At 40.8% G+C, this 25,201-nt stretch overlaps 1 protein-coding gene across 6 annotated transcripts in view; it reads right to left on the bottom strand.

Moving 5' to 3' along the window:
* The window catches only part of Clasp1 (cytoplasmic linker associated protein 1), a 273,785-nt gene that overhangs the window by 206,330 nt on the left and 42,254 nt on the right, over positions 1 to 25,201 (bottom strand). For all 6 annotated transcript variants that reach the window (XM_070021888.1, XM_070021887.1, XM_070021886.1 and 3 more), the window contains exon 2: positions 22,348 to 22,824. In XM_070021888.1, coding sequence (XP_069877989.1) covers positions 22,348 to 22,542 — 195 coding nt within the window. In that variant the 5' untranslated portion in view covers positions 22,543 to 22,824. The remainder of the gene's footprint in view (positions 1 to 22,347; positions 22,825 to 25,201) is intronic.

Genomic DNA, 25,201 nt, shown 5'->3' on the forward strand with positions numbered 1-25,201 from the left:
TGCTCAACTTCTCTAGCAATGGCTAGAAAATGCAAATCAAAACAACATTGAGATTCTACCTCACCCCAGTTAGAATGGCTATAATCAAGAACTCTAATAACAACAGATGCTGGAGGGAATGTGGGCAGAAGGGAACCCTACTGCATTGTTGGTGGGAGTGTAAACTTGTTCAACCACTTTGGAAAGCAGTATGGAGGTTCCTCAAAAGACTCCACATAGAGCTCCCCTATGACCCAGCAATTCCACTTTGGGGCATTTACCCAAACAATCACAAACAAGGCTATACTAAAGCTACCAGCACAACTATGTTTATTGCAGCACTATTTACCATAGCTAAGATATGAAACCAACCCAGATGCCCCAGTAGATGAATGGATCAAGAAAATGTAGAATTATATGTCTCCATCAGAAAGAATGACACTACCCCATTTGTTAGGAAATGGAAAGACTTGGAAAAAAAAAAATTAAGTGAACTAAGCCAGGCCCAAAGAAATATAGGTCCCAGGTTTCCCATTTTTGCAATAACTAGTAATGTCTAGGACAAGCAGAAAAGTTCAAAAGCTATGTACATATACCATATAAGATGATGTTAAGCGAAATGAACCCATGATAGGGAGCCAAGTAGTTTTTTCTTGCTTGCTATCGTTTTTATCTATTTATAATGTACTATGTAATTTTTTTTGTTTCTTTTGTATGTTCTTTCCCCATGGTATGACCCCTGTTGTCACTGTATTTGATTCTGGTGCCCTGCATCTTGTATATACATTTTCTAATTTGGGGAGGGGAAGAGAAATAACAAAATGTTGAAATAAGGATACAAGTTGACCCATTGTAACAATGAAATGTACAAGATACTATACTGAAAACAAACTTTACAACTGGGGGTGGGGGGTGGGGGGCAGAGGGGGCCGCAAGTGGGAGGAGTTGGGAAGGAAAGGGATGGTAGGGGAAAAACAAAGGAGGAGATAACAACACTGGCAAGGAAATGTACTCATTGGGGCTGGGAAGGTGGCTCAGTGGTAGAATGTTTTCCTTGCATGCATGAGGCCCTGGGTTGGATTCCTCAACACCACATAAGCAGAAAAAGCTGGAAGTGGCACTGTGGCTCAAGAGGTAGAGTACTAACTAGCCTTGAGCTGAAGAGCTGAGGGACAATACCCAGGTCCAGAGTTCAGGCCCCATGACCAGGAAAAAAAAAAAAAAAAAAAGGATAGGTACTCATTACTTTATTCATGTAACTGTAACCCCTCTGTACAGTATTTTTACAATAAAAACATTTTTTAAAAAACTGGCTGAATCTGAGTACATTGTCCATATCATACCAATATTATAAAGTACAGTACTTTGGTAAAATACCCATTTTTGGATTCTATACTGTTTCTTACAGCCTCATGTTAATCCATACTTATCTCAAAAGGGTTTAAAACAAAATCCAAAGGGCAATTCCTCCTTATGAAAGCCTATTCATTAGGAAGAATGGGAAGCTTTTGCAGAACAGAATGGTAGTTGGGGAGGGGGAGAGGGAAGGGAGGGGGAGGGGGAGGAGGGGGGTCCTAAGGAAAAGGTAGTTGGGAGATGTTGCTTAAAGGATACAAACTTAGGAGGGGGGCCAAGATGGCGACGGGACAATAGGGAAACACCACAGCTCTCTTCAGCCAAATAGAGTTCGAATTCCAACGCTTAATTTTCCCAGACCTGCTGATTGCAAACAGAGAAACCTCCGAGCTCGGAACCTGCACAAAGACCCTTCCCCTACCCCTCACCAGAGCGGCGCTGCTCCATCCAGCCAAAACCACTAGACCTCACAGCCAAGGAGGCAACCCCAGAACTACAGGGGTCCATCCACAGAACACCAGTGCAGAAGACTCCCAAGCTGCTGGTACTTAACCTGGAGAGCACAGGTTCCGAGCTCGGAGGTTTCTCTGTTTGCAATCAGCAGGTCTGGCACTAGCACCTTGGGCATCTTATGCGCTGGCGTTGTGCAGACGACCCACTGTGGCTCTGGGGTCTCCGGCAGCCCCAGGCCAGGCTGGGTGGGCCATGGTTTGGCGCGTTGCTGCACAGCCAGCAATGGTTGGGGGAAGGCTCTTTGTGCTTTTTTCCCTTCTGAAATTCTTCCTTTTTTTTCACCTCTTGTTTTTCTCTGGGTGTTTGTCTTTTGCTGTTGTCGATTTCTTGGGAAAATTAAGCGTTGGAATTCAAACTCTATTTGGCTGAAGAGAGCTGTGGTGTTTCCCTATTGTCCCATCGCCATCTTGGCCCCCCTCCTAAGTTTGTATCCAATGACAAATGCTGGAGGGGATGCAGAGAAAGAGGGACCCTATTGCACTGCTTGTGAGAATGTACACTAATACAACCACTTTGGAAAGCAGTCTGGAGGGTCCTCAGAAAGCCAAATATAAACCTCCCCTATGACCTAGCCACACCACTCATAGGCATCTACCCTGAATAGCAGGAACCAGGATATATGGACAAATGGACCTCCATGTTCATTGCAGCACAGTTCACAATAGCCAAGATATGGAAACAACCCAGATGCCCCACTACAGATGAATGAATCCAAAAATTGTGGTACCTATATACAATGGAATATTATGTAGCTATTAGAAAGGACAAAATAATGGCATTCACAGGGAAATAGACAGAACTAGAAAAAACCATGTTGAGTGAGGTAAGCCAAGAGCAAAGCGACAAATCAGGTCTCCCTGATAAGTGGATGTTAAATCCAAAATGTAAGGAGATAAGACAAAGTAAACAAAACTCAAGAAACAAAGGACCTCCACTCATCTGGTCATATCATTACTAAACGACCCCATGTTGATAAACACATATATGGTATATATGTACACATCTGAGGGAAACTAGGAGGAGGACACAGAAACAGAGGGAAACGGGAAATGCAACAGCGGGACCCATCAGCTGCACTGGTCATTGATCAAAACAAACTAAGCAACTCAATGGCAGGGATGGAAGGAAGGGAATGAGCGTGAAAGAGGGAATAGCTGACACTAAGCAAGAGGAAAGAAATGTACGTATCACCTGATATAGAAGAAATAACTGTATTGTCAAAGCTCATAGAACTCATAAACTTTATAGACCACGATAAAGACAATTAGCCCCATGAAGGTTAGAATGTGTTTGTGACTTTAACTCAGTATCACTATCACACAATATTGTGAAATTTATATAATCACTTAATCACAATAAAAAATTGCTATAAAAAAGATATAATCAATTAGTATATGCAGCTCAGAGAGCCTTTCAGTAAATTTAACCTCATACTAAATTCTGAATTCTACATTCTCCCATCCAGAAACTAAATAAATAGATAAGCCAATTTAAAAAAACAGATACAAACTTTCAGTTAAAAAGGAGTATGTTCAAAAGACTTGACTATACTACAAACTGCTAATTAGGAACAATTTATCCTATACCTGAATATGGCTAAGAGGTTTTTCAGTGTTCTCACACGCACAAAAAAACAAGCATGTGAGGTGATACCTGTTAACTTAATTAAGTCCTTTCACAACAAATACATATTTTACAACATCATGTTGTACATGATAAATAATCATATACTGATTAAATGGGAAAAAATTAATATTTATAGAGGGAAGCTTTGAGGTAATTGCTAATTAGCACAGCAATGTGTCAAATTCTAAACTCAGTCATGTTCACTTTACTCAGGTACAGCTTTACCTGTCTTAAAGACAGGTAGTCCAAGCATGAATACCACTACCCACCTTAAAAACCAGGGTATCTGCCTAGGTCTGTGCAGCCAAGCAAAAGGGATGCAAAGCAAGTGTCTACAACTTTTTTTTTTTTTTTTTTAGGTCAGTCACGGGACCTGAACTCTGGGCCTGGGCAGTGTCCCTCAGCTTTTCAGCTCAAGGCTATTTGAGCTATAGCGCCAATTCCAGCCTTTTCTATTTATGTGGTACTGAGGAATCGAACCCAGGGCCTCATGCATGCAATGCAAGCACTCTATCACTGAGCCACCTTCCCAGCCCAACTTTTAATATAAAAAAAAAAAAATGCCAAAAGGAAAAGTCAAATATCCTCTAGGGAGATGAGGGGGCAACAGCTGGAGCTTCCATTAAGATTCTGCGTAATCATAATGCACTAAGCAAGGAGTTACAGTAAAATTTTAAGGAAAAATAAAAGATAAGAATCAATAAGAGATCAAACTTGTAGATTATAATGAAAATAATCAGAAATTTATCACTGGAGAAAAAAATAGAGCTGTATAATATACAGAATTTGCTCAAACACACAAGCATTTGTTTACCCATCCTATGTAAGAGAAAATTGATGGCGGGGACTGAACTCAGGGGCTTGCACATGTGCAAAGCACATATTCTAATACTAAGCAACATACTCAACTATGCTCAAACTTTAAAAGAGAAAAAAAGATTTCTCTCTGCTACAGAAGACATTAGTGAGATACTTGGCAAGGTCTGAGTAAGATGCACAGAAGAGACAACAAAAGGTCTCATGCACATTTCCACATTTGGTAATCATCCTGGGGTAAATGTCCTTGTTTATGGAACACATCTTGTCCTTTCATCTTACTCAGTACTAATATATATGATATCCAGTGATACAAAAATAATTTAGCTACCTGAGAAACTATGCTCCTTATGGAAATGAGTACTCCTGGTTTAAAAAAACCTACAAAAAGGATAAAGGAGGGCTGGACGCTGGTGGCACACACCTGCAATCCCAGCTACTCAGGAGGCTGAGATCTGGGGGACACAGTTCAAAGCCAGCCAGGGCAGGAAAGTCCATGAAACTCTTATCTCCGACTAACCACTCAAAAACTGGAATTGGTGCTGTGGCTCAAAGTGTTAGAGTGTTAGCCTTGAGCAAAAGAGCTCAGGAACAGTGCTCAGGCCCCATGTTCAAACACCATGGCTGATCCAAAAAAGGATAAAGGAAATAGAGAGTTTATCTTTTGGTAAAAGTAGGGAAATACAGAGCACTTGCGAGACATGAACAAACTCCTGAGTTCAAACCCCAGCACAGATAGGTATGTAGAAGGGGAGAGAGTGGGGACTGAGGGAGGTGAGGTAGATAACAAAAGAGGGGAGAAGGGGAGGAAGGAGAGGGGGAGGGAGGATGAGATATGAACTGGGGGAAGGGATAGATTGGTTGATCCTGGGGGAAAATACATGAAATTTTTGTTCTATATTTGCATTTTATATAACACATATGCACGCACACATACAGAAAGAGGGAACTGGAGAGGAAGCGGACAGAAAGAAGAATCATATACTATACTATGTTTAGTTTTGAACCTCAATCCTCAGTTCTAAGTCCCTGAGTAAACTAGGATTACAGGTGTGAGACATCAGTGCTTTTCTTAATTGAACTGTGGAGCTCACCTTTGCCACTTAGGATCTACATTCTAAGCAATGTCAAATGCTCACCATTACTTTTACTTGTATTTGCTAAGAGATAAAGGAAAGAAAGCCATAAATTAGACTTCAAAATGTATGGGAAAGTCAGAAAGTTACTAATAACTCAGAAAATCCCTGGGGAAACTCTTACAGTAAATGGGATCTTTCTAAGGTCCCTGAAAATACATTTTAGTTCGGGCCTCTTAGTTTTGTTTCCTGTTGAGAGATGAGGGATGAGATACAGGAATCTCATGGCAGGGTTAGATCTAAGTTGTGAAGTTTCAAAATCAAAACACAATCCCTGCCCACTCCCAGATGCATAATTTAACAGGAAAGACTTACACAAACAGGTAGCTACAGTACAGTACCCCATACTTTGGAGTCCAACAAGCAGTCACAGGTTTATCCTGAACTTTTTGCTTAGATCTGGTATCCACCATTTCTTCAAGTTACTACAATTCTTTTACTAAGAAATGGCCCCTTCAAATTAGTTCTGTGCCCTTTTGACATTATTTGAAAGATCTCCTACTGTCCAAATAGGGAGGGTTCCTATAGTAATAGGATAACACATGGATTATACTTAAATTCATGACTTAGATAAACATTGAAGACCCTTGTTTGGTCATTTTTGTGGCTCACTGAGCACAAGTCTTATAAAATCTAAACAAATGAACAAACTGCCTTTCTTACATAGAATGCATTTCAGAGTAACCAACTAGACAATGAAACAGGGTTCTTTATAGAAGACTTTCAGCTAAAATAATAAAACTACAAAAAATGTTATTTATATATCTGTCCTATTTTTGAGACATCTGAGATAGGTGAGCATAGGCAAGTCAGTAGATCTTATTAAAGAACTGATGATAATATCGGTAGATGTGTTAAATGCACTGTAGTTCTTTTGTGAAGTGTAGATACATACTGAAATATTCACAGTAAGATAACAGGACATGTAAGATGAAACACAGACATTAGTCAGGTTCCAGTGACTCACTCCTATAATCCTACCTACTCAGGAGGCTGAGATCTGAGGTTCAAAGTCAGCCTGGAAGGAAAGTCCATGAAACTCTCTCATCAATTATCTACCAAAAACCCACAAGTGAAGGTATGGCTTATATGGTAGCATGAAAAAGCTTACAGATAGTGTCCAGGCCCTGATTTCAAGTCCCAGAACTGGTAGAAAATAAACAACAAACAACACCCACAGACAGTAATTCTTGGGGAGAGAAAGGGAGCAGGAAAGAGATTGAGGTTTACTTTCAGTAAAGCAAATTTAGTTACATATATGAAAATAGAACAATGAAACATGCTTAAATTATTTTAAGGGAGAGGATGGGGGAGAGCTACGGGGGAGGGGGGTGGTGAGGTTGACAGGGATACATTATAAGCATATGTAGAAATATCACAAAAAAATTCCCCTTCATATAATCAACCTATGATAATTAAAAAAAGATTTTAGTCTTTATTAATATGTCCCTGTATCATGATATGATATGAAACAGATCTTTAAAAATACAATATGTCCTTAGATTGGCACTTCATAACAACATTCTAACTGTGAAATTGATCATTATAATCATATGGCTTTCTTACTGTGACAGTTAATTTTGGTTGTCAGCTTGACTGGATTGAGGGATGCCTAACAGACTAGTAAAGCATACTTCCAGGTGAGTCTGTGAAAGTCTTCCCAAGATGATTGGTATTCAAGTCAACTGAGTGGGTAAGACCCACCCCGGATGTGGGTGGTACCATTTAATCAGCTGAGGCACAAATGAAATAAAAGTGCAAGAAAGACATAGCTATCCTGAGGACCCACTTACTCAGTCCTTTTATTTTTCTTTTGGTGGGGCTACATACTAAAAGGTGGGAAAAGAAAGCAAGGAGGAGGAAGTAGAGGTGAAGGGGGAAAGAAGGGGAAGGGAAGGAGAAGGAGGGAAAAGAAGACCAGAGGGAGAGGGAGAATGAGAAGGAGAGGGAGAGGGAGAGGGAGAGGGAGAAGGGGAGGGAGAGGTGGAGGGGGAGGGGAGGGGGAGGGGGGAGGGGAGGGGGAGGGGGAGAGGGGAGGAGGAGGAGGAGGAGGAGGAGGAGGAGGAGGAGGAGGAGGAGGAGGAGGAGGAGGAGGAGGAGGAGGAAACCCTTCAGGTATTTGTAGCCACTCCCTTCTCCCACTATTCCTGGCAATCCTAATGAAATTATAATTCTTGCAATAATATTTAGGTACTGAAGGAGTGAAGAAAATGCAATATATTAAATTATAGCCAAGGAATCTCTGTTCTGGGTGCTCTGTAACATACAAAGAACTTATCTTCTTCCACATGTGCGCTTGCACATTGAGGAAGAGAAATAAGCATTTTCCTCGCAAATTATTCTTTTCACTATAAAGCAAAAATCACACCAACAGCCAGATTTGGCTTACTCTGACTGCACTGCTAGTCAAATCTGAACATTTGGCCATGGCATATTTTACAATGATCTATCTCAAAATTCTGAAGCAAAAGCAAGAAACTGAAAATTACAGCAATTAGTACCAAAAAAAAAAAAAAGCTAAATGTAAAAAGTAGTAAATGAAGTCGGTGAAATAAGATAAATTCATATCAAAGTTTGCTCATTTGGCTGGCAAAACTTGCCAAACAGTTCCTCTATGAAAATGTAGTAACAGAATTCCTACAGATACTTATTTTTATCTTCTTAAAGCTACCAGATGAAAATTTATCAGAAAGACATTGAAATGAATATGCTTGGCAGAGCCTTGAACCTACTGGTAGGAACCATATTTTAAAAATCATTGCCAGGGGGCTGGGAAGGTAGCTCAGTGGTGGAGCGCTTGCCTTGCATGCTCGAGGCCCTGGGTTCGATTCCTCAGCACCACATAAGCAAAAAGAAAAAAGCTGGAAGTGGCGCTGTGGCTCAAGTGGTAGAGTGCTAGCCTTGAGCTGAAGAGCTGAGGGACAGTGCCCAGGCCCAGAGTTCAAGCCCCACGACCGGACCCCAAAAAAAAAAAAGTGAGGCTCACATGTATTGGGCTGGGAAGATGGCTCAGTGGTAGAGCGCTTGCCTTGCATGCCTGAGGCCCTGGGTTCGATTCCTCGGCACCACATAAGCAAAAAGAAAAAAGCCAGAAGTGCCACTGTGCTCAAGTGGTAGAGCACTAGCCTTGAGCTGAAGAGCTGAGGGACAGCGCCCAGGCCCAGAGTTCAGGCCCCACGACCGGACCCAAAAAAAAAAAAAAAAAAAAAAAAAATTGCCAGGCACTAGTGGCTCAAATCTGTAATCCTGGACACTCAGGAGGCTGAGATCTGAGGATCATGGTTCAAATCCAGCCCAGGCAGGAAAATCCATGAGACCCTATCTCCAATTAGCGCCAAGGAAACTGGAAGTGGAGCTGTGCCTCAAAGTGATAAGAGTAATAGCCTTGAGCAAAAAGGTCAGGGACAGTGCCCAGGCCCTGAGTTCAAACTCCACAAACTACCAAAAAAAAAAAAAAAATCACTGTGGCTCATTCCTATAATCTTAGCTACTCGGGAGGCTAAAATCTGGGGATCACTGAAAACAGCCCAGGCAGGAACAAGGCCCAGGCCCTGAGTTCAAGCCCTAAGACTAGCAACACCCCACCCCACCTCACCTCCCGACCCCCACCAAATCACTGTGACCAAGAATCGGAGAGAAAGTTATAGACAGTGAATTGATGATCCTCCTTAATTTCAGATATGCAACTATATCAAACAAACTGATTCATACAACAAATCTAGCAAGAACGTGTGTGTGTGTGTGTGTGTGTGTGTGTGTGTGTGTGTGTGTGTGTGTGCAAGTACACACACATACCCATATACACACTGGTCCTGGGAGTTGAACTCGAGGCCTGGGAGCTGTCTGTTAGGTCTTTCATTAAAGGCTAGCACTCTACCACTTGAGCCACAGCTTCCACTTTCAGTTTTTTGGTTAATTGGAGATAAAAGTCTCACAAACTTTCCTGCCCTAGCTGGCTTCAAACCTTGATTCTTAGATCTCAGGCATGAGTCACCAGTGCCTGTCCCTTTATTTCTTTAGATGATATAATTTATCAGTACTAGCATATCCTGACAAATATGTCTTCTCTAATGCAGCTCTTTAAATTATTTTTTATTGTAAAGATACTGTACAGAGGGGTTACAGTTACATGAATAAGGTAATGAGTACATTTCCTATTGAGCATTATTACCCCCTCCTTTGTTTTTCCCCTACTATCCCTTCCTTCCCCACCTCTCTCACCTACTTCCCTCACCCTCTCCCCTAACCCCTCCCAAGTTGTAAAGTTCATTTTCAACATAGTATCTTATACATTTCATTGTTACAATGGGTCAACCTGTATGCTTATTTCAGCATTTTGTTATTTCTCTTCCCCTCCCCAAATTAGAAAAAATGTATATAAAAGATGCTTAAAGCAGTGACAACAGGGGTTATACCAGGGGAGAAGAACATAGGAAAGAAACAAAAAAAATGGCATAGTACATTAAAAACAACATCTAATGCAGTTTTAAAAGAAACACTTAAAGCTCCTATTTATAAAGATATTTATACACAAATGGCAAAAATTAAGAAAACGTAAGAGAAAAAACCTATTTATAATTTAATCATAGACTAATATCAGTAACATTTCTACATATTCCTTTCCACTTTTTTCCTACACATCAGCACCTAGGTGAGATCATGCTGTATTTAAATTCTGCACCTGTAAATTCATTTTATATTGGTCTATTAGCATTTCCATGTCACTGAAAACTCTTTGTAAATTATCTCTGCTGCAACATCACTACCATCTGGAAAAATGTATGGAAGTATGTATCTATAAATACCATATTCTCCTAATGCTGGTGTTAATTTTTTTTCCAATTTATTCTTTATTTCCATTTATTCTTTCCAGTGATTTTAAGTCATAATTCACATTATTTCTTTTATGGACACATAATACATGCACAGAAGCCACACAATTTGGTCTCAAAGGATTTGGGTTATTTTCCAGCTATTATTATGCAGAGTCACTGCCAAAAGCCACATTCCTGTCTGAGAAAAAACATCATCCATATTATTAGGACATTGAAATGAACAAGCATGAGCCATAAATTCTATAAACCACTTAGAAATTAAAGGCCATGCCCTCAATCAGTCAAAAAGCATTCTCTCCTTCGTTAACCATGCCAGCTGATCTCTCTCCTGACCTCTAATACCAAAATGTGAGGAGAGAAAGCTCATTTTGTTTACCTGTGTGTCACTTTGGTAATGGCCATCTTATATAGCTGACCTTGAGTTTGTAATTTAGACTCTCCAGAGGCAGCCCACCATTTCTGAAAGGTGCTTGCAGAGAAGGGGACCTCAGGTGCTGTTAACATACCTAGGACCTACACTCATTGCTCTCCCAAGAAGCCCTTTAGTTCTTAGGTAAGAAACAAATAGTGTTTTCTTACCTGATGCTAAGGTAACTGAAACTAATTTTCTGGCAAATTCCATTCTAAAAATTTAGAGTGCTTGTTAGTCCAGCTAAAATCCTTAAAGACTGTTTCCCTGAATCACTCAAAGCACCAAGCTTTGAGATTGTTCTTCCAAGCATTTGCTACATATTTTTAGTAATGAATTTTAATTCATCGCCCGCTACTTTTAACCCAGCAGGAAATCCAGATTTTTTCTGTTTTACTTACTCTCTACACAATGTGATCACAAAACAAAGATATACCTATCCACCTGTGGTTTGGGTGTTCTGTGGACATATGTCATCTACCCAAAGAAAATGATCTATGCTGGAAGAGTCTGAGTTAGCCAATCTGAAACTGGTGATGATTGGACAATAACGTATATATCTATAAAAACCTGACACGCCCTCAGGAAATGAAATCCATAACTACACTTAAGATGTTCCAATTCAGACAGCTCCTTTTCCACAATCTCAATCCCATACACAAAGGAAACACTTGGAATTCACTTTTAGCTTTACTCATGCAAAATCATCTTTGTTTTCTTCAGTATGGCCAGAGAGTACCCTCCAAAGCTAGACTCTCTCACGTAAGTCCTTCCTTATTCTTGCTCTCTTGCATTCTCTTTGTACTCACTGCCATAGATTGAGTAGCTGTGTCCTCTCCAAAGCTCATGAGGGAACTTAGACTACAGGTGGTAGCCATTAGAAAGTAACTACATCATTAGTAGAGCTCTCACTGATGTAAGTGACTTTCTAAGCAGGCTGTAGGAAACTTAACCTAGCAAGGCCCTTTGTGTTCTCCTGCCGTCAGAGAACACAACACTCATGCTCTCCAAAGGGCACAGCAATAGCAGCCATCTATGGAGTACAGACACAGAACCTGCCAGCAGCTTAGTGTCCAGATCCATTATTTGCAAATTACCCGGTCCATGGCAATTTTGTTATATAGCAGCAGGAACAGACCAACTATTTACTGTAATCATTTGAGTGTAATTTCTTCCAACACGGAAAGACTTGTCAAGTATCCCACCTGAACAATTAGTCAGATTGCTGCGCACAGCGGCTTAGTCTCTCCCTTGCTGTAACCTGATTGAGAGTTTACACAGCTCTAACATGTGCTTTAGAGGTTTTATTAGTTGTTGTTGTTGTTCTTGGAGGTGCCCCAAGTGATACTAATATACCCCACACTGAGGACTGCTTAGTTCCAACTAAAGCCTGCGCTGGACGCCAGTGGCTCACGCCTGTAATCCTAGTTACTCAGGAGGCTGAGATCTGAGGATAGCAGTTCGAAGCCAGCCAGGGCAGAAAAGTCTTTGTGAGACTCTTATCTACAATTAACCACTCAAAAAGCAGGAGTGGCACTGTGGCTCAAGTGGTAGAGCACTAGCCTTGAACACAAATAGACTCAGGGACAGCACCCAGGGCCTGCCTGAGTTCAAGCCCCACAACCAACCAAAAAAAAAAAAAAATCTAAAGCTTGAAAAATAGAATATATACCTTACAATATACTAAGAGACCTCGTCTGGTAAATCTTTACCTGCTACAAAAACATAGCCAGTGTTCCCTCCTGCCCTCAACCTCTGTTCCCTGAAATGAAGATGCTCTGCAGACTCTGTTTAGTCTTCTGGGGCCTCTCTTTCTACCACTATTAGGCTGTTTGGGAATAATTTAAATCCATAGGAAGTGAACAAGGGTGAGCACTGTCAGTGCTGGATCAGCTACAAAGAAATGAAGGAGTAAATATGCTAGATGCTATGAAATGATCGTCAAACTAGTGTGCAAAGCACTTATTAACCACTTCTCATAAATGAACTCTTGCCTTTTACACTCATGACAACCTATAACATGGATGCTGTCCCCATCTTAACAAACAAACAAAAAAAAAAAGTGCAGAACAAGATTACATAATTTATCCACCCAAGAAGTGAGGGAAGGAGGAAGGAAAGGAGTCTGTCCTACAGTCTGGCTCCAAATTCCACCCTCTTAATTTTTCCATTATAAATTACTGGAACTATTTTCAAAAAGGAGAATTGGGTGCCAGTGACTCATGCTTGTAATTCAAGTTACTTAAGAGACTAGGGGAGGAAAAAAAAAACACAACTACTTCTCACCCCATAGCTGAGTACAGTGACACATGCCTGTCATCCCAGCAATGATGAGAATAAATAGGTAAATTATGGTCCAGAAACACACCCAGGCAGGAAGAGATCATATTTCAAAATTAACTACAAAACATAGCTGAAGGCCTGGCTCAGAGGTACAGCACTTAGCTAGCAAGTATAAGACCCAAGTTCAAACCTAGGAAGGAAGGAAGGAAGGAAGGAAGAAAGAAAGGAAGGAAGGAAGGAAGGAAGGAAGGGAGAAAGGGAGAGAGGGAGAGAGGGAGAGAGGGAGAGAGGGAGGGAAAGAGGGAGGGAAGGAGAGAGGGAAGGAGAGAGGGAGGGAGGGAGGGAGGGGGAGGCAGGCAGGCAGGGAGGGAGGCAGGGAGGGAGGGAGGCAGGCAGGCAGGCAGGGAGGGAGGCAGGCAGGCAGAGAGGGAGGGAGGGAGGGAGGGAGGGAGGGAGGAAGGAAGCCATCCTCCTAGCACCTGGTCTGTGTGTACACGTGCTCCCACTCTGCTCATACCCACCTGTGTTGTGGGGCCTAGAAATCTATATCATCCTTATTCACTTTCTATGATGAGCTGCACACTGAAGCAATGGGGTCCCAAGCATAGCTGGCCCCAGATGGTCCCTCAGGTCTGCACTGGTAGCATACAGTCAACCTCACAAAATGCTGACATTGATGGGCACTGATTTTCTCCCACTATCTCTGAACATATTTTTCACGAAGTGCCATGACAAGGCAAGTTGTTTAATCCTACCTAAAATACTCTCAGAGGAGAAAAAGTCTGGCCCAAGAAAACACATCTGTATCTAGCTGGAAGGAAGGGTGCAAAGAATCTTTCCCCTAAAAATAGGAATGGCTAGAAACACTGTTGGCTGGAAACAGGCCTACAACTTCCCCTTTCCAGGCCTCCTACCTAGCCCTCTGGTTAATCTCCTTAACTTCTCCCTTTTCCTTTAGCCTAAATCAACTCTATTTGGGACTTCTAAAGAAATAACTGCAGGGTGCCAGTAATCCTAGCTACTCCCGAGGCTGAAATGTGGTTGGCTGAAATGTGAGGATCGAGGTTCAAAGCCAGTGCCTATCTTGGGGAACAGTCTCATCCCATTAAAAGAGAGGGCCTGTAATCCTAGCTACTCAGGAGGCTGAAATAGGAGGATTTCAGTTCAAAGCCAGTCCAGGCAGGAAAGTCTGTGAGACTCTTATGTCCAATGAATCACCAGAAACAGGAAGTGGTACTGTGGCTCAAGTGGTAGAGAGCTCACCTTGAGCTGAAGAGCTGAGGGATAGCACTCAGGCCCTGAGGTCAAGCCCCAGGACCAACAAAAAAATCAAACAAACAAATGAAGAACAAGGCTAGGTATGGTGGCCCAGTGCAGCAACATAAAAGGCAGAGATAGGCAAATTATAGTTTCGGGCCAGCCCAGCCTTATCTCAAAGAACTAGGTGAGCATTGGTGTCATGTAACTGTCATCCCAGTTAAATGGGAGGGAGGTATTAGGTAGGAGGATTGCAGTCCAGTGTGGACCTGGAAAAAAATTATGTTAAATAAGGCTTAGAGAGATAAAGGGCACATGTTTTCTCTCCTATGTGAAACTTCCAGGTCCATCCATTTCCCTAAAAATGAAATAGGAAGCTAAACATGATTTATCCGAGAGGGGTGAGGCCCAATGGAGGGGGAACAGACTAATGGAGAGAAGAGAGGTGAGCAAATAATATTGAAGGACATATGTAAAACTGGACACTGGGTAACTTGAGTGGAGAACTGGTGGCTCACACCTACAATCCTAGCTACTCAAAAGGCTGAGATCAGAGGATCATGGCTAATAGCTAGCCCAGGCAGGAAAATCTGGTGAGAATCGTATCCCCAATTAACCAGCAAACAGAGGTGTAGCTCACGTCGTAGAGTGCCAGACATAAGTGAAAAAACTAAGGGAAAACACTCAAGTCTTTAAACTCAAGCCATTAATATAGGCACCAAGTTTAAAAAAAAAATCTGTATTTGATAATGTGTATAATCACAAAGCTCCTAGGCTAAGACAAAAATACCTACAAAATTATTTGGTGGGTTTTTTCCTTGATCTCTCTCCACTGAAAGATAAGAAATCAAATGGATCATGCAGGAAAAGAAGTTGGCTTTCTTTTTTACAGAGCTATCTATCTACAGTTAATAACTGCACTTAAAACCTGAAATCTTTCTTAAATTTATCTCATTCTTTCACATATTGAAGTTACTACCCCAACAACCATGTTCACTGTAACACCATTACTCAAATTGACTTCTGCACTTCCCATCAGTCCTAGCGGACACCATCTTTCTCAGACTCTGAGGTCCCTCAACGGCTTCCATTGCCCAGAGTCAACACCAAGGTTCTAGTAAGTACTGCAGGGCACTCTACTTATTGTCCCTCAGGGTCCTCTACCTGAATACTCTGACTTACTGGTGCACACTTGAATCTACCTGAATACTCAGACTCACCGATGAGTCTGAGTATTGTATCTCAGAATATGAGTGACATGGCCTCCCTAGCCTACTAAACTACCTCTTCTCCCATGACCAAGGGTCTAAGAGACTATTTCAGCCAAAAAGCTTATCAGGATGAAGAAACAGATTCCAGCCAGGCAACGGTGGCTCACACCTGTAATCCTTGCTACTCAGGAGGCTGAGGATTGTAGTTCAAAGCCAGCCTGGGCAGGTAAGTCCGTGAGACTCTTATCTCCAATTAACCACCAGAAAACTGGAAGTGGCACCCCATACCAACAAGAAAGAAAGAAAGAGAGAAAGGAAGAAAGAAAGAGAGAGAAAGAAAGTAAAGAGAAAAAAGAGAGAGAAAAAGGAAGGAAGGAAGGAAGGAAGGAAGGAAGGAGGGAAGGAAGGAAGGAAGGAAGGAAAGAAGGAAGGAAAGAAAGAAGGAAGGAAGGAAGGAAGAGAGAGAGAGATTACTACCCCTTAGCCAACCTCCCACTTCCATCCCATTTACAACCTTACTTAGCCAATGGTGGACAGCGTAACAGCCTTTCTTTGCACTTACCCAAAATCATGTGAGAAAACCAGCTGTATCTCAGAAAATTCCTCAAGACTCAGTACTCAGGCTCTATCCAGGTTCCTTTTACCTAACTTTGGATTTTTATAGTGCTCCATTGTCAGACTCTCCCTCTACCTAACCTGTGAAAAAGATAACTTGACATCCCACAAACATTTTCTTGAAATGCCCAGTAATGAGGTTTCTGCTTTTGCTCAAAATATGCTGTCTTTTAAAATTAAGTTTTAAATTCCCCTCCAGCAGCCAGCAACTAACAATGTTAAGGAAAACTTGATAAAAGTAGATAGCCTCCAAAAGAATGTGTCACTAGGTGGCACCACTGAGCAGATTGCCAGAAAAGGAAACACAAGTCATTTAATCTGAATCCAATAATCTTTTCTGGCTCTCCTCTCAAGGACACAGGCAAGAATGAAAAACCTCAATGAAAACCAAGGCTGGGAGATAGGCAAGTGAAATGAGGGAACCTTCCTTATGAGTCAGCACATTTCCCTCCTTCCCATAAACACGCAATCCAGGGGTTACACTGAATTCTTTATTTTAAAAAAAAAAAAAAAAAGCTTCCTTCTCTAGTCTGCAAAGATGTCCAGAGAAGGAGGAAAAGAACAAGAGAAACTGCTCAAAGACCCTTACGACATATTACTTCTGTCTTCCTGGCCCTGGTCCTTTCCCCTCAAGACCTCTCCAACTAAATACACCCTAATGTCTTTATCTCCAACCCATAAATTTTCATACACATTACATGGAAGGGAGTTTAGTTCCTATCTTACCATGAGCATTTATTTATATAACTAACTGAGCTGTCCCTCCAGTCCGAGCAGGTGAGGCCCTTAGGGCAGAGACAAGGTAGCTGGAGGCTAATTTGGAACCCACAAATTTCAAATTCAAGGCAGTACAACAAGGGTCTTGAAAGATCAAGTCCACACATTCTAGATTAGACAGACCTTACACTGGGCACTGGCTGTCCAGTATCAGGGAATGGACCGTGTCCATCTTTCTCTTCGGTATTCCTAGCAATATCTGACTCATGGGTTTACAGTGCTTAACCTGGATGTGTAAAGATGTGGTTCAAGAACCAGGTAGCTTCATCCTGAAAAAAATTACCTGACTTCTTTGAGAATCAAGTCTCATCTATAAAATAGAAATAAAAATCCTACCTCAGATAATAACTAGTTAGAAATGGACACATATAGCACAATTTCTACTACATTATTCTTATATGCAAGCCCTTAATCACTTAGCAGAAACTCTCCAGGCCAGATGTGTTCTGGGATATAGAATTTGGGGAGTGTTAAGAAGAGAAAATAAATGCAACCACTGTATATAATATAACACCTTGAGCAAATCTGCCCACAATCATACATAACATTTTTGCAGTGAAACATGCCCTGAACAGTTAATAAATACTAAAGACTTTCGGGTCAGTTTGCTTCAGATCAGGACACAAATGCATTATGGAAAATACTAGGCTTTCAGGATATGGAAACCAAGGAGAAAGGCCTGTGAAGCTGTCAGAAGCTATCATTTTAAAAGCATCTTGGCCCCTCTAGGACATGGGGTGTCCAATGAGCTCACAAAGGTCATGTGCCCCAACTGGATATGAGGATGTAAGACTAAGTGTGTCTGCACAGCAGGCAGAATAAAGTTGTCAGAATAACTGGAAATGCTGGCTGCCTAATCCCCTCCCATTTCCCTCCAGACAGATGCCAAAACAGATCATCTCTTCTTATCCCAAAGGAAGGATAAAACATAGCTGGAGGTCCTTTAGAACACAGGTCTCTAGCCACAGTCATTATGACAACATGGAACTTAAATTCTTACAGGTTGAACAACAACCCCACAGTGTGACCCCTCCTCCCCATGGTATTTCCATTTACTAGTACATAAGTAACTAATCACTCATGATGAGATCATTACAGATAGGCTAAAAGAATTCAAATCACAAGGAGCCTGAGAAGAGAGCTATAAAATAGCTTTTCTAGAAATATATGAGTTCAAAACAAACTACATGCTAATCTATACTAATGTTCCCTCCATTCCCAAATTATATGCAAATAGTAAGGCTTACTTCTCTTCCAACTGACTAACCACTGGTTCCCACACTGAAGAGAAAGTGTTTACCTATATAGTACATAGAATGTGTTCAACATTCCAGTGCTAGGCCAAAGTTGCTATAAGTCAAGTCTACTGGACACGGCCAGGCCTGCTCATTCCTATGACTGATATCTGTGTTTACTTTTGTAGACAAGGGCCCAACCACTTTACTATTATGGCAAGTCTAAGACAATCCATAAAATTTAATAGATTTACCTCTTTTGGCCTTTAAGAAAAAGTTTGAATACAATCAAAGTAATAATATGCATGAATAGAAATATAACAATAAAACCTTCACTTTGTACAGTTAACATACACTGGAATTTAAAAAAAAAAAAAAAAAGAAGAAGAAGAAGAGAGAGAACAATTTTGCTGAACTTTCTTCTTATGTAAGACAAGATAGGATATCAGAGACCTGCATTTAATCTCAGTTCCACAATCAGTAGTAGAAATTAGCACATATTCCTGGGCCTCAGTCTCCTCATATTTAATATTAGAATACCCCCAGCTATGCTGCAGGGGTATTACACCATACATCTAGGACAGGCAGAAAAGGTCAAAAGCTATGTACATATGACCATATAAGATGATGCTAAGCGAAATGAACCCCAAGACAAGGACATAAGAGGTTTTATCTTTGTTGATGTTGTTTTTAATGTTCTTATAATGTACTATGTGATTTTTTTTGTTTCTTTTGTATGTTCTCCCTATGGTATAACCCCTGTTGTCACTGTATTTGATTCTGGTGCCCTGAATCTTATATATACATTTTTCTAATTTGGAGAGGGGAAGGGAAATAACAAAATGCTGAAATAAAGATACAGGTTTACCCACTGTAACAATGAGATGTATAAGACACTATGTTGAAAACCAACTTTACAACTTCAGGATTGTGGGGGTGAGGGAGGAGTTGGGGAGGTGGAGAGGGAAGGGATCGTAGGGGAAAAACAAAGGAGGAGGTAACAATGCTCAATAGGAAATGTACTCATTACCTTAATTGTGTAACTGTAACCCCTCTGTATAGTATCTTTACAATAAAAAATATTTATTAAAAAAATTTAAAAAATTCCTGGCACTTAGTAAGTAAGGAACAAATGGTTACTAGTAAACTGAGATAAATAGCACGTATAGATTTGTCTATCTTGTCAAGAAATACTCAAAAGTAAAATTATTCAAGCCCCAGCCAAACAGAAATTTCTAAAAAGCAAAACACTAGGCTGCTTGTCATTCACTTACCTTCCTTATTAAGCAAAGAAGTAACACTCAGGGCTGGAGTTATTGCTCAAGAGGTAGAGTGCCTGCCTAGCAAGCACAAGCCCCTAAGTTCAAATCCTAATACTGCCCCTCTCCAAAAAAACATAACTCTTCCTTTGGGGGTAGAGGCATGACTCAAGTTAGCATCTGCCTAACAGAGATGGGGGACAGGAGGAGAGAGACAAAAGAGAAATAAATGACAGGACTAACAAAAATACTGATGTTCTTTTTAGCCTCTAATTTAAAAGAAAAGGTCTAGATGACCAGCTTCAAAGTTTTGTTAATATAAAACTATTCCCTTCTATGTACGCTATGTAAAAATTGTCAAATAGTCTAAAATGTACCTAATATTTAAATGAGAAATTCTCATCTATGATTAAGAAAGGGGGTAGGAGCCTAAAAAATTTCAGATTTCAGTCAATCAACCAGCAATACTTGCTGAGCAGTCTACGTTCCTGGCTTGACTCATGCATCCAGTATTTGTTGAGCACTTACCACATTCCAGGTTCTAGGCTCTAGCTTGAGAATAAGGTATGCTCTTGGCCTTAGTCCACAGAACCTAAAACCCAAGAGCTGCACAGCTCTTTAAGATTAGAACCACAGACCAACCATTAACTGCAAATTATTGTCACATAATATTAAGAGTTTGAGGACTCCCAAGAAATTAACTGATCTGTCCATGGTTCCAAACAAATTGGTAGCAAACTCCACCTTTCTGACTTCAATTCATACAAAGCTGTCTTTACCAAGAATTCTTCAACCAAGGGTCAAGTCGATCACTCTTTTGTAATCCTGCAAATGCTATTCTGAAAAGAGACTCTATCTTCAAAATTCTTCTGTCCAGTGTTACTCCTTTCTTCTGTTTTCCCCAGAATCCTGTGTGTTTTGATCACTGCACATCCTGTACCTGCTGTTCAGGAGTTTGATAACTGTCCAAGAGTCCTCTCCTTCCTTTCATATGACTACATGCTTTACTTACTAAGGAAAGATGGTCCTTTCTCAAACAGTTGAAAGCAATCATTTACATTCCTTCCAGGTTCCAATGATGCTGGATAGAGAGAAAAGGCTGAAGCCATCTGGCCATGGTAACACACAGAAGGTCTGCAAGGAGCTTCTGAGATAGGTTTCCACATCAGACACAGAATAACACTTTCCTTCTACTCTTCTTCACTAGAAATTGCCTCAACTATGATGGGCTTACCTGGGATAACACATTTCTTCATAGTAAGTCTGGGTCAACTGACTCTATTTTCAGTTATTTCTAGCCAAAAGCATCTTAATATGCACACAGAAAAAGGAGCGAAGCTATAATTGAAACACAAACAAGGTGATTTCATATCCTTCAAAACCATATCTGGACTCTATCAACTCTCATCGCTAACTCTTCCACCAGCCAGTAGCAGCTCCATATACATAAGAAGCATTTAACTTCTGCCAAATGAATAAAGAGATGAATGAAAGAGAATCTCAGCTCAGCCTCAAATACAGGGAGAATAAATGTTATATTCAGTTATAAGCGAAATGTTAGGGTCTTAAAGCCTCACTGCTCCTAGATTGGACTGAGTTTTAATGAATACTATTGAGAAAGGTGGGAGAGGACAATAGAAGGGTTAACAATGATCAAGACATATTCGTACTTAAAAACTTGATAAACACTGGTAACTCGTGCCTAAAATCCTAGCTACAAAGTTTGAGATACGAGGATCATGGTTCAAAGCAAATCACAGTCAGAAAATCCGTGAAACTCTTATTTCCAATTGAACAATCAAAAAGCTGGAAGTGAAGCTGTGGCTCAAGTGGCAGAATGCTAGCCTTGAGCAAAAACACTCAAGGACAGTGGCTAGGCCCTGAGTTCAAGCCCCAGTACCTGCACAGACATACACCAAAAAAAAAAAAAAATTATTAGTTGAATTAAAAATCCCTTTGTATAATTATTTAGAGTATTATACTACACTATAAGAATACTATACTAGGGGCTGGGAAGGTGGCTCAGTGGTAGAGCGCTTGCCTTGCATGCATGAGGCCCTGGGTTCGATTCCTCAGCACCACATAAGCAAAAAGAAAAAAGCCGGACGTGGCGCTGTGGCTCAAGTAGTAGATAGAGCGCTAGCCTTGAGCTGAAGAGCTGAGGGACAGTGCCCAGGCCCAGAGTTCAGGCCCCACGACGGGACCAAAAAAAAAAAAGAATACTATACTAACACCAAAGAAGGAATGCTGAAAGAACCATGTTCTAAATCTAAACTAATCTCAGAAGACTAAGTTGACAAACAAAAGCACAAAAGATTCTACTTCTATTGAAGACCCCTTTTAAATTATCTATAATGCCTCTTAGCACTCACACCTTGATCCAAAAGAGGCCACTCAAAGGAAAGCAGGACCCGCTTAGCACCTTAAGTTTTATGTGGTCTTCAGTCTTTGTTAAAAGTTAATTTTCACAATTCATCTGAGTGATGGAATTTGGGCCAAGAAATGAGGAGGTAATCTTCACTCCTACACAAGAGCATTAACCTTAATCATTAAATCTATATCACCCACAGGTCAAAGAAGGGTCCTTAACAACCAGACTGTTTCTTTTCAGATACCCAGTGGACTTAAGAACAGTGACTGGAACATAAAATGCTTCACATCCTACTGCCAGTTTGAATCCTGAGACAGCAGTGAAGAGACTTGTTATTCATGAAGGGCTACTCACCAAGGTCTCAAAACCTCTTCACTACAAGACACAATATACACTTGAACTTCAAGGCTGCAAATACTTGTAAACTTCCCAAAATAAAATCCTCTCCTCATCTCTTCACTTGGCCTTCTCTGAAAGAGCTTAAGAATAAGGATTTTTTGATCTCCACCAAAAAATACTGGCTCCAGAACAGTGCCCAGAGACACAATCTGCATAAATGTCTTATTGGAATCATGCTGATGGCTGACAAAGGACTATTTTTTTTTTTAAGATCAATTTTGGTCTACCAAGGCAGCCACCTTTAAGAGCACCTCTTAAAACACAGCTTACCTTGTAATTGCTAGAGTTCACCCAAGAGGTAGCAAGTCCATCCACAAGCTTATCTAACATGGTCTGGTCATGCTCAAGGTCAGCAGACTTCTGTTTATCTGAGAAATAGTCTATAAGTTCTTGGCCAACCTGCAGTCGTTTCCCCACATCCTTTTGCAACACCTGGGCCAGGCAGGCCTCCATGCGAGGCTCCATGGTGGAATTCAAATCCAGATCCAGCAAAAGCTAGAGGGCAGTCAGGATGACTCCCTCCCGGTAGCCAAGCCCGGGAGGTGGCCTCTTTGTTCGCTGAAGGTTACTAAGAGCCTGTGTTTCAAAGATGCAATCCGGGGAATGGCAACAATGCACCATGTGTGTCTGAAGAGCAGCTGGCAGGATATTAAAAGTCCAATTTAAATAACTAGTAGGAGATAAAGAAGTGAGCGGCAGAGTGTTCTACTACGGAGTCTGAAATACTTCATAATTCAGCAGTCCATTCTGAAAAGAGAGGAGAACAACAAATCAGCACAAAGAGTATAACATTGAAATATTATTAAACATGAAATCAAAGACAAAGAAATTCACACTACAGAATGGTTTATAATCACATGTGCTATGTGAGCATGAATGCTTGGCAAATCTACCAGAAAAACAAAATTATTATTTTTATCAAGAATGTCAAAACCCAAAGGAAAGAGCCAATGAGGTTGACATTCTTCACAATTTCCCAAATTATAAATGTACTAGTCAGAAAAGCAATCTTCTGCTGTGGCTATAAAATTCTGCTTCCCATCAAAAACCCTAACACCGCTCTATGAATCACTATAGGTATTAAAGCTTAGTAAGATGTTGCCTTATTAACAGTCTTCCAAAAATCTAAGTACTAGAAGAGGAGCGGACATCACAGAAAAATCAAAGGCCAAAGTGTCCAGGTGGGTCACATTAGCCATAGTCACTCAGCACCTACATCAAAATTCTTGCTTTTTCTCTTTCCTCCTTCAACAATTAAAAAAAAAAAAAAAAGGAGACAAAGGAGAAAAAGCAAATAGGTTCATGTTCTGTTCAGTTACTGACACAGTATTCTCTGTTGATGATTGCGTTTGAGTCTGGTGTTCTGTTTATAAAATCAGCTCTCAAAAATCAGGTTTGTTTGAAGCACAGGACATGAGGTAACTGGGTTTTGTAATACTAGGGAGCAAATCCAGGGCCTTATGTATGTTAGACAAGTGCTCTATCAATGAACTAACCCCTCCAGCCCCAAATTTGTTTTAACTTGACAAATTATATATACAAGCTGTCTGGTTAACCTGTTGCTGCTAAAACAAATATACACATGTGTGTCTTATTTCAATATCTTCTCTTCTAAAAAAATTACTCAATCCTTCTCATTCTAAACTAGGAAGACCCAAAAAAAACTTAACTTCAAGATGCAATACCTCCCTGATGGTAAATAGAAATATTCTTGATACTAACAAACCCCAGTCCTGAGGTTCTAGCAGATAAATTTGTCCTATAGTCAAATAAGTATAAATTTTTATGTAATGTAACTTTTCTAGTATGAATATTGTCATTCTCCTCTTTCCTAGTCCCAGCCCATCACTAACTTCAACATAAAAAAGATGCTAGTCTTCCAAATTATAGAATCATAGACTTTAAGGAGAGTAGCTTGCTATGTAAGTCACATTGGCCTTGATTCCCAGTCCTTCTGCCTCAGCCTCTGAAATGCAAGGATTATAAGGACACACTATCACACTTGCCTTAGAATCATATATTTTTTGATACAAATAAGAATCATGTAAATCAAGTCACACAACAAGAAGCACCCTTCTTTTTTTTTCTTTTTTTTTTTCCGGTCCGGTCATGGGGCCTGAACTCTGGGCCTGGGCGCTGTCCCTCAGCTCTTCAGCTCAAGGCTAGCACTCTACCACTTGAGCCACAGCGCCATGTCCAGCTTTTTTCTTTTTGCTTGTGTGGTGCTAAGGAATCGAACCCAGGGCCTCATGCATGCAAGGCAAGCGCTCTACCACTGAGCCACCTTCCCAGCCCCAAGAAGCACCCTTCTTCAAAGCCCCAGCAAATGACTACTCATTTTTTATTGAATGGTCTTAAATCCATGCTGGGGGCCTGGGGAGGGAAGGAAGGCATTCAACAAGACTCATAATCTCACAGAGCAATCCTTCCTCAAACTAAAGAGCTATCTGCTTTCTGATCATTTCCACACTCAGGCAACAAGTAGGCCAGAAAGAAAATCTGCACAAAACAATTTTCAGCTGGGTACTGGCGGTTTATGCCTGTAACCCTAGCTACTCAAAAAGTTGAGAACTGAGGATCAAGGTTCAAAGCCAGCCCAGGCAGGAAACATCCATAAGATATTTTTCTCCAATTGATCACCAGTAGTTCAGAAGTAGATGTGTGGCTCAAACAGTAGAGCACCAGCCTTGAGCAAACAAACTAAAGAACAACACCCAGGCTCTGAGTTCAAGCCCCAGTATGCCCAGTATGTACGTACACACAATACACAACACACAACACACAGCACATATATATATACACATACACACATGGACACATACCCAAAAGTATTTTTAATAAGAAATTATTACTCTTCCTTTCTTATACTGGATGGTATCAATGACATGGGAAAACTGAAGAAAAAAAAAATCAACAGGCATCAGGTTTATAGTATATAAAAAAAATGGCCACAAATTCTCTGCTACTCCTCCTTGGCCAGATTAATTCTGTCTCTTCTAAGAGACTTTGAACTTCCCCTGGGAAGTAAGCAGAAACTTGACTTGTAATCTCGAGGGCTGGTTCTCTTACAATGTCACCCTAGGGCTACCATGTTGTAAAGAAGCTGGTCTAGAACTTAAACATG

This window comes from Dipodomys merriami, unplaced genomic scaffold (genome assembly GCF_024711535.1).
Source record: "Dipodomys merriami isolate MVZ:Mamm:240054 unplaced genomic scaffold, mDipMer1.0.p SCAF_146, whole genome shotgun sequence".
NCBI classification, from domain to species: domain Eukaryota; kingdom Metazoa; phylum Chordata; class Mammalia; order Rodentia; family Heteromyidae; genus Dipodomys; species Dipodomys merriami.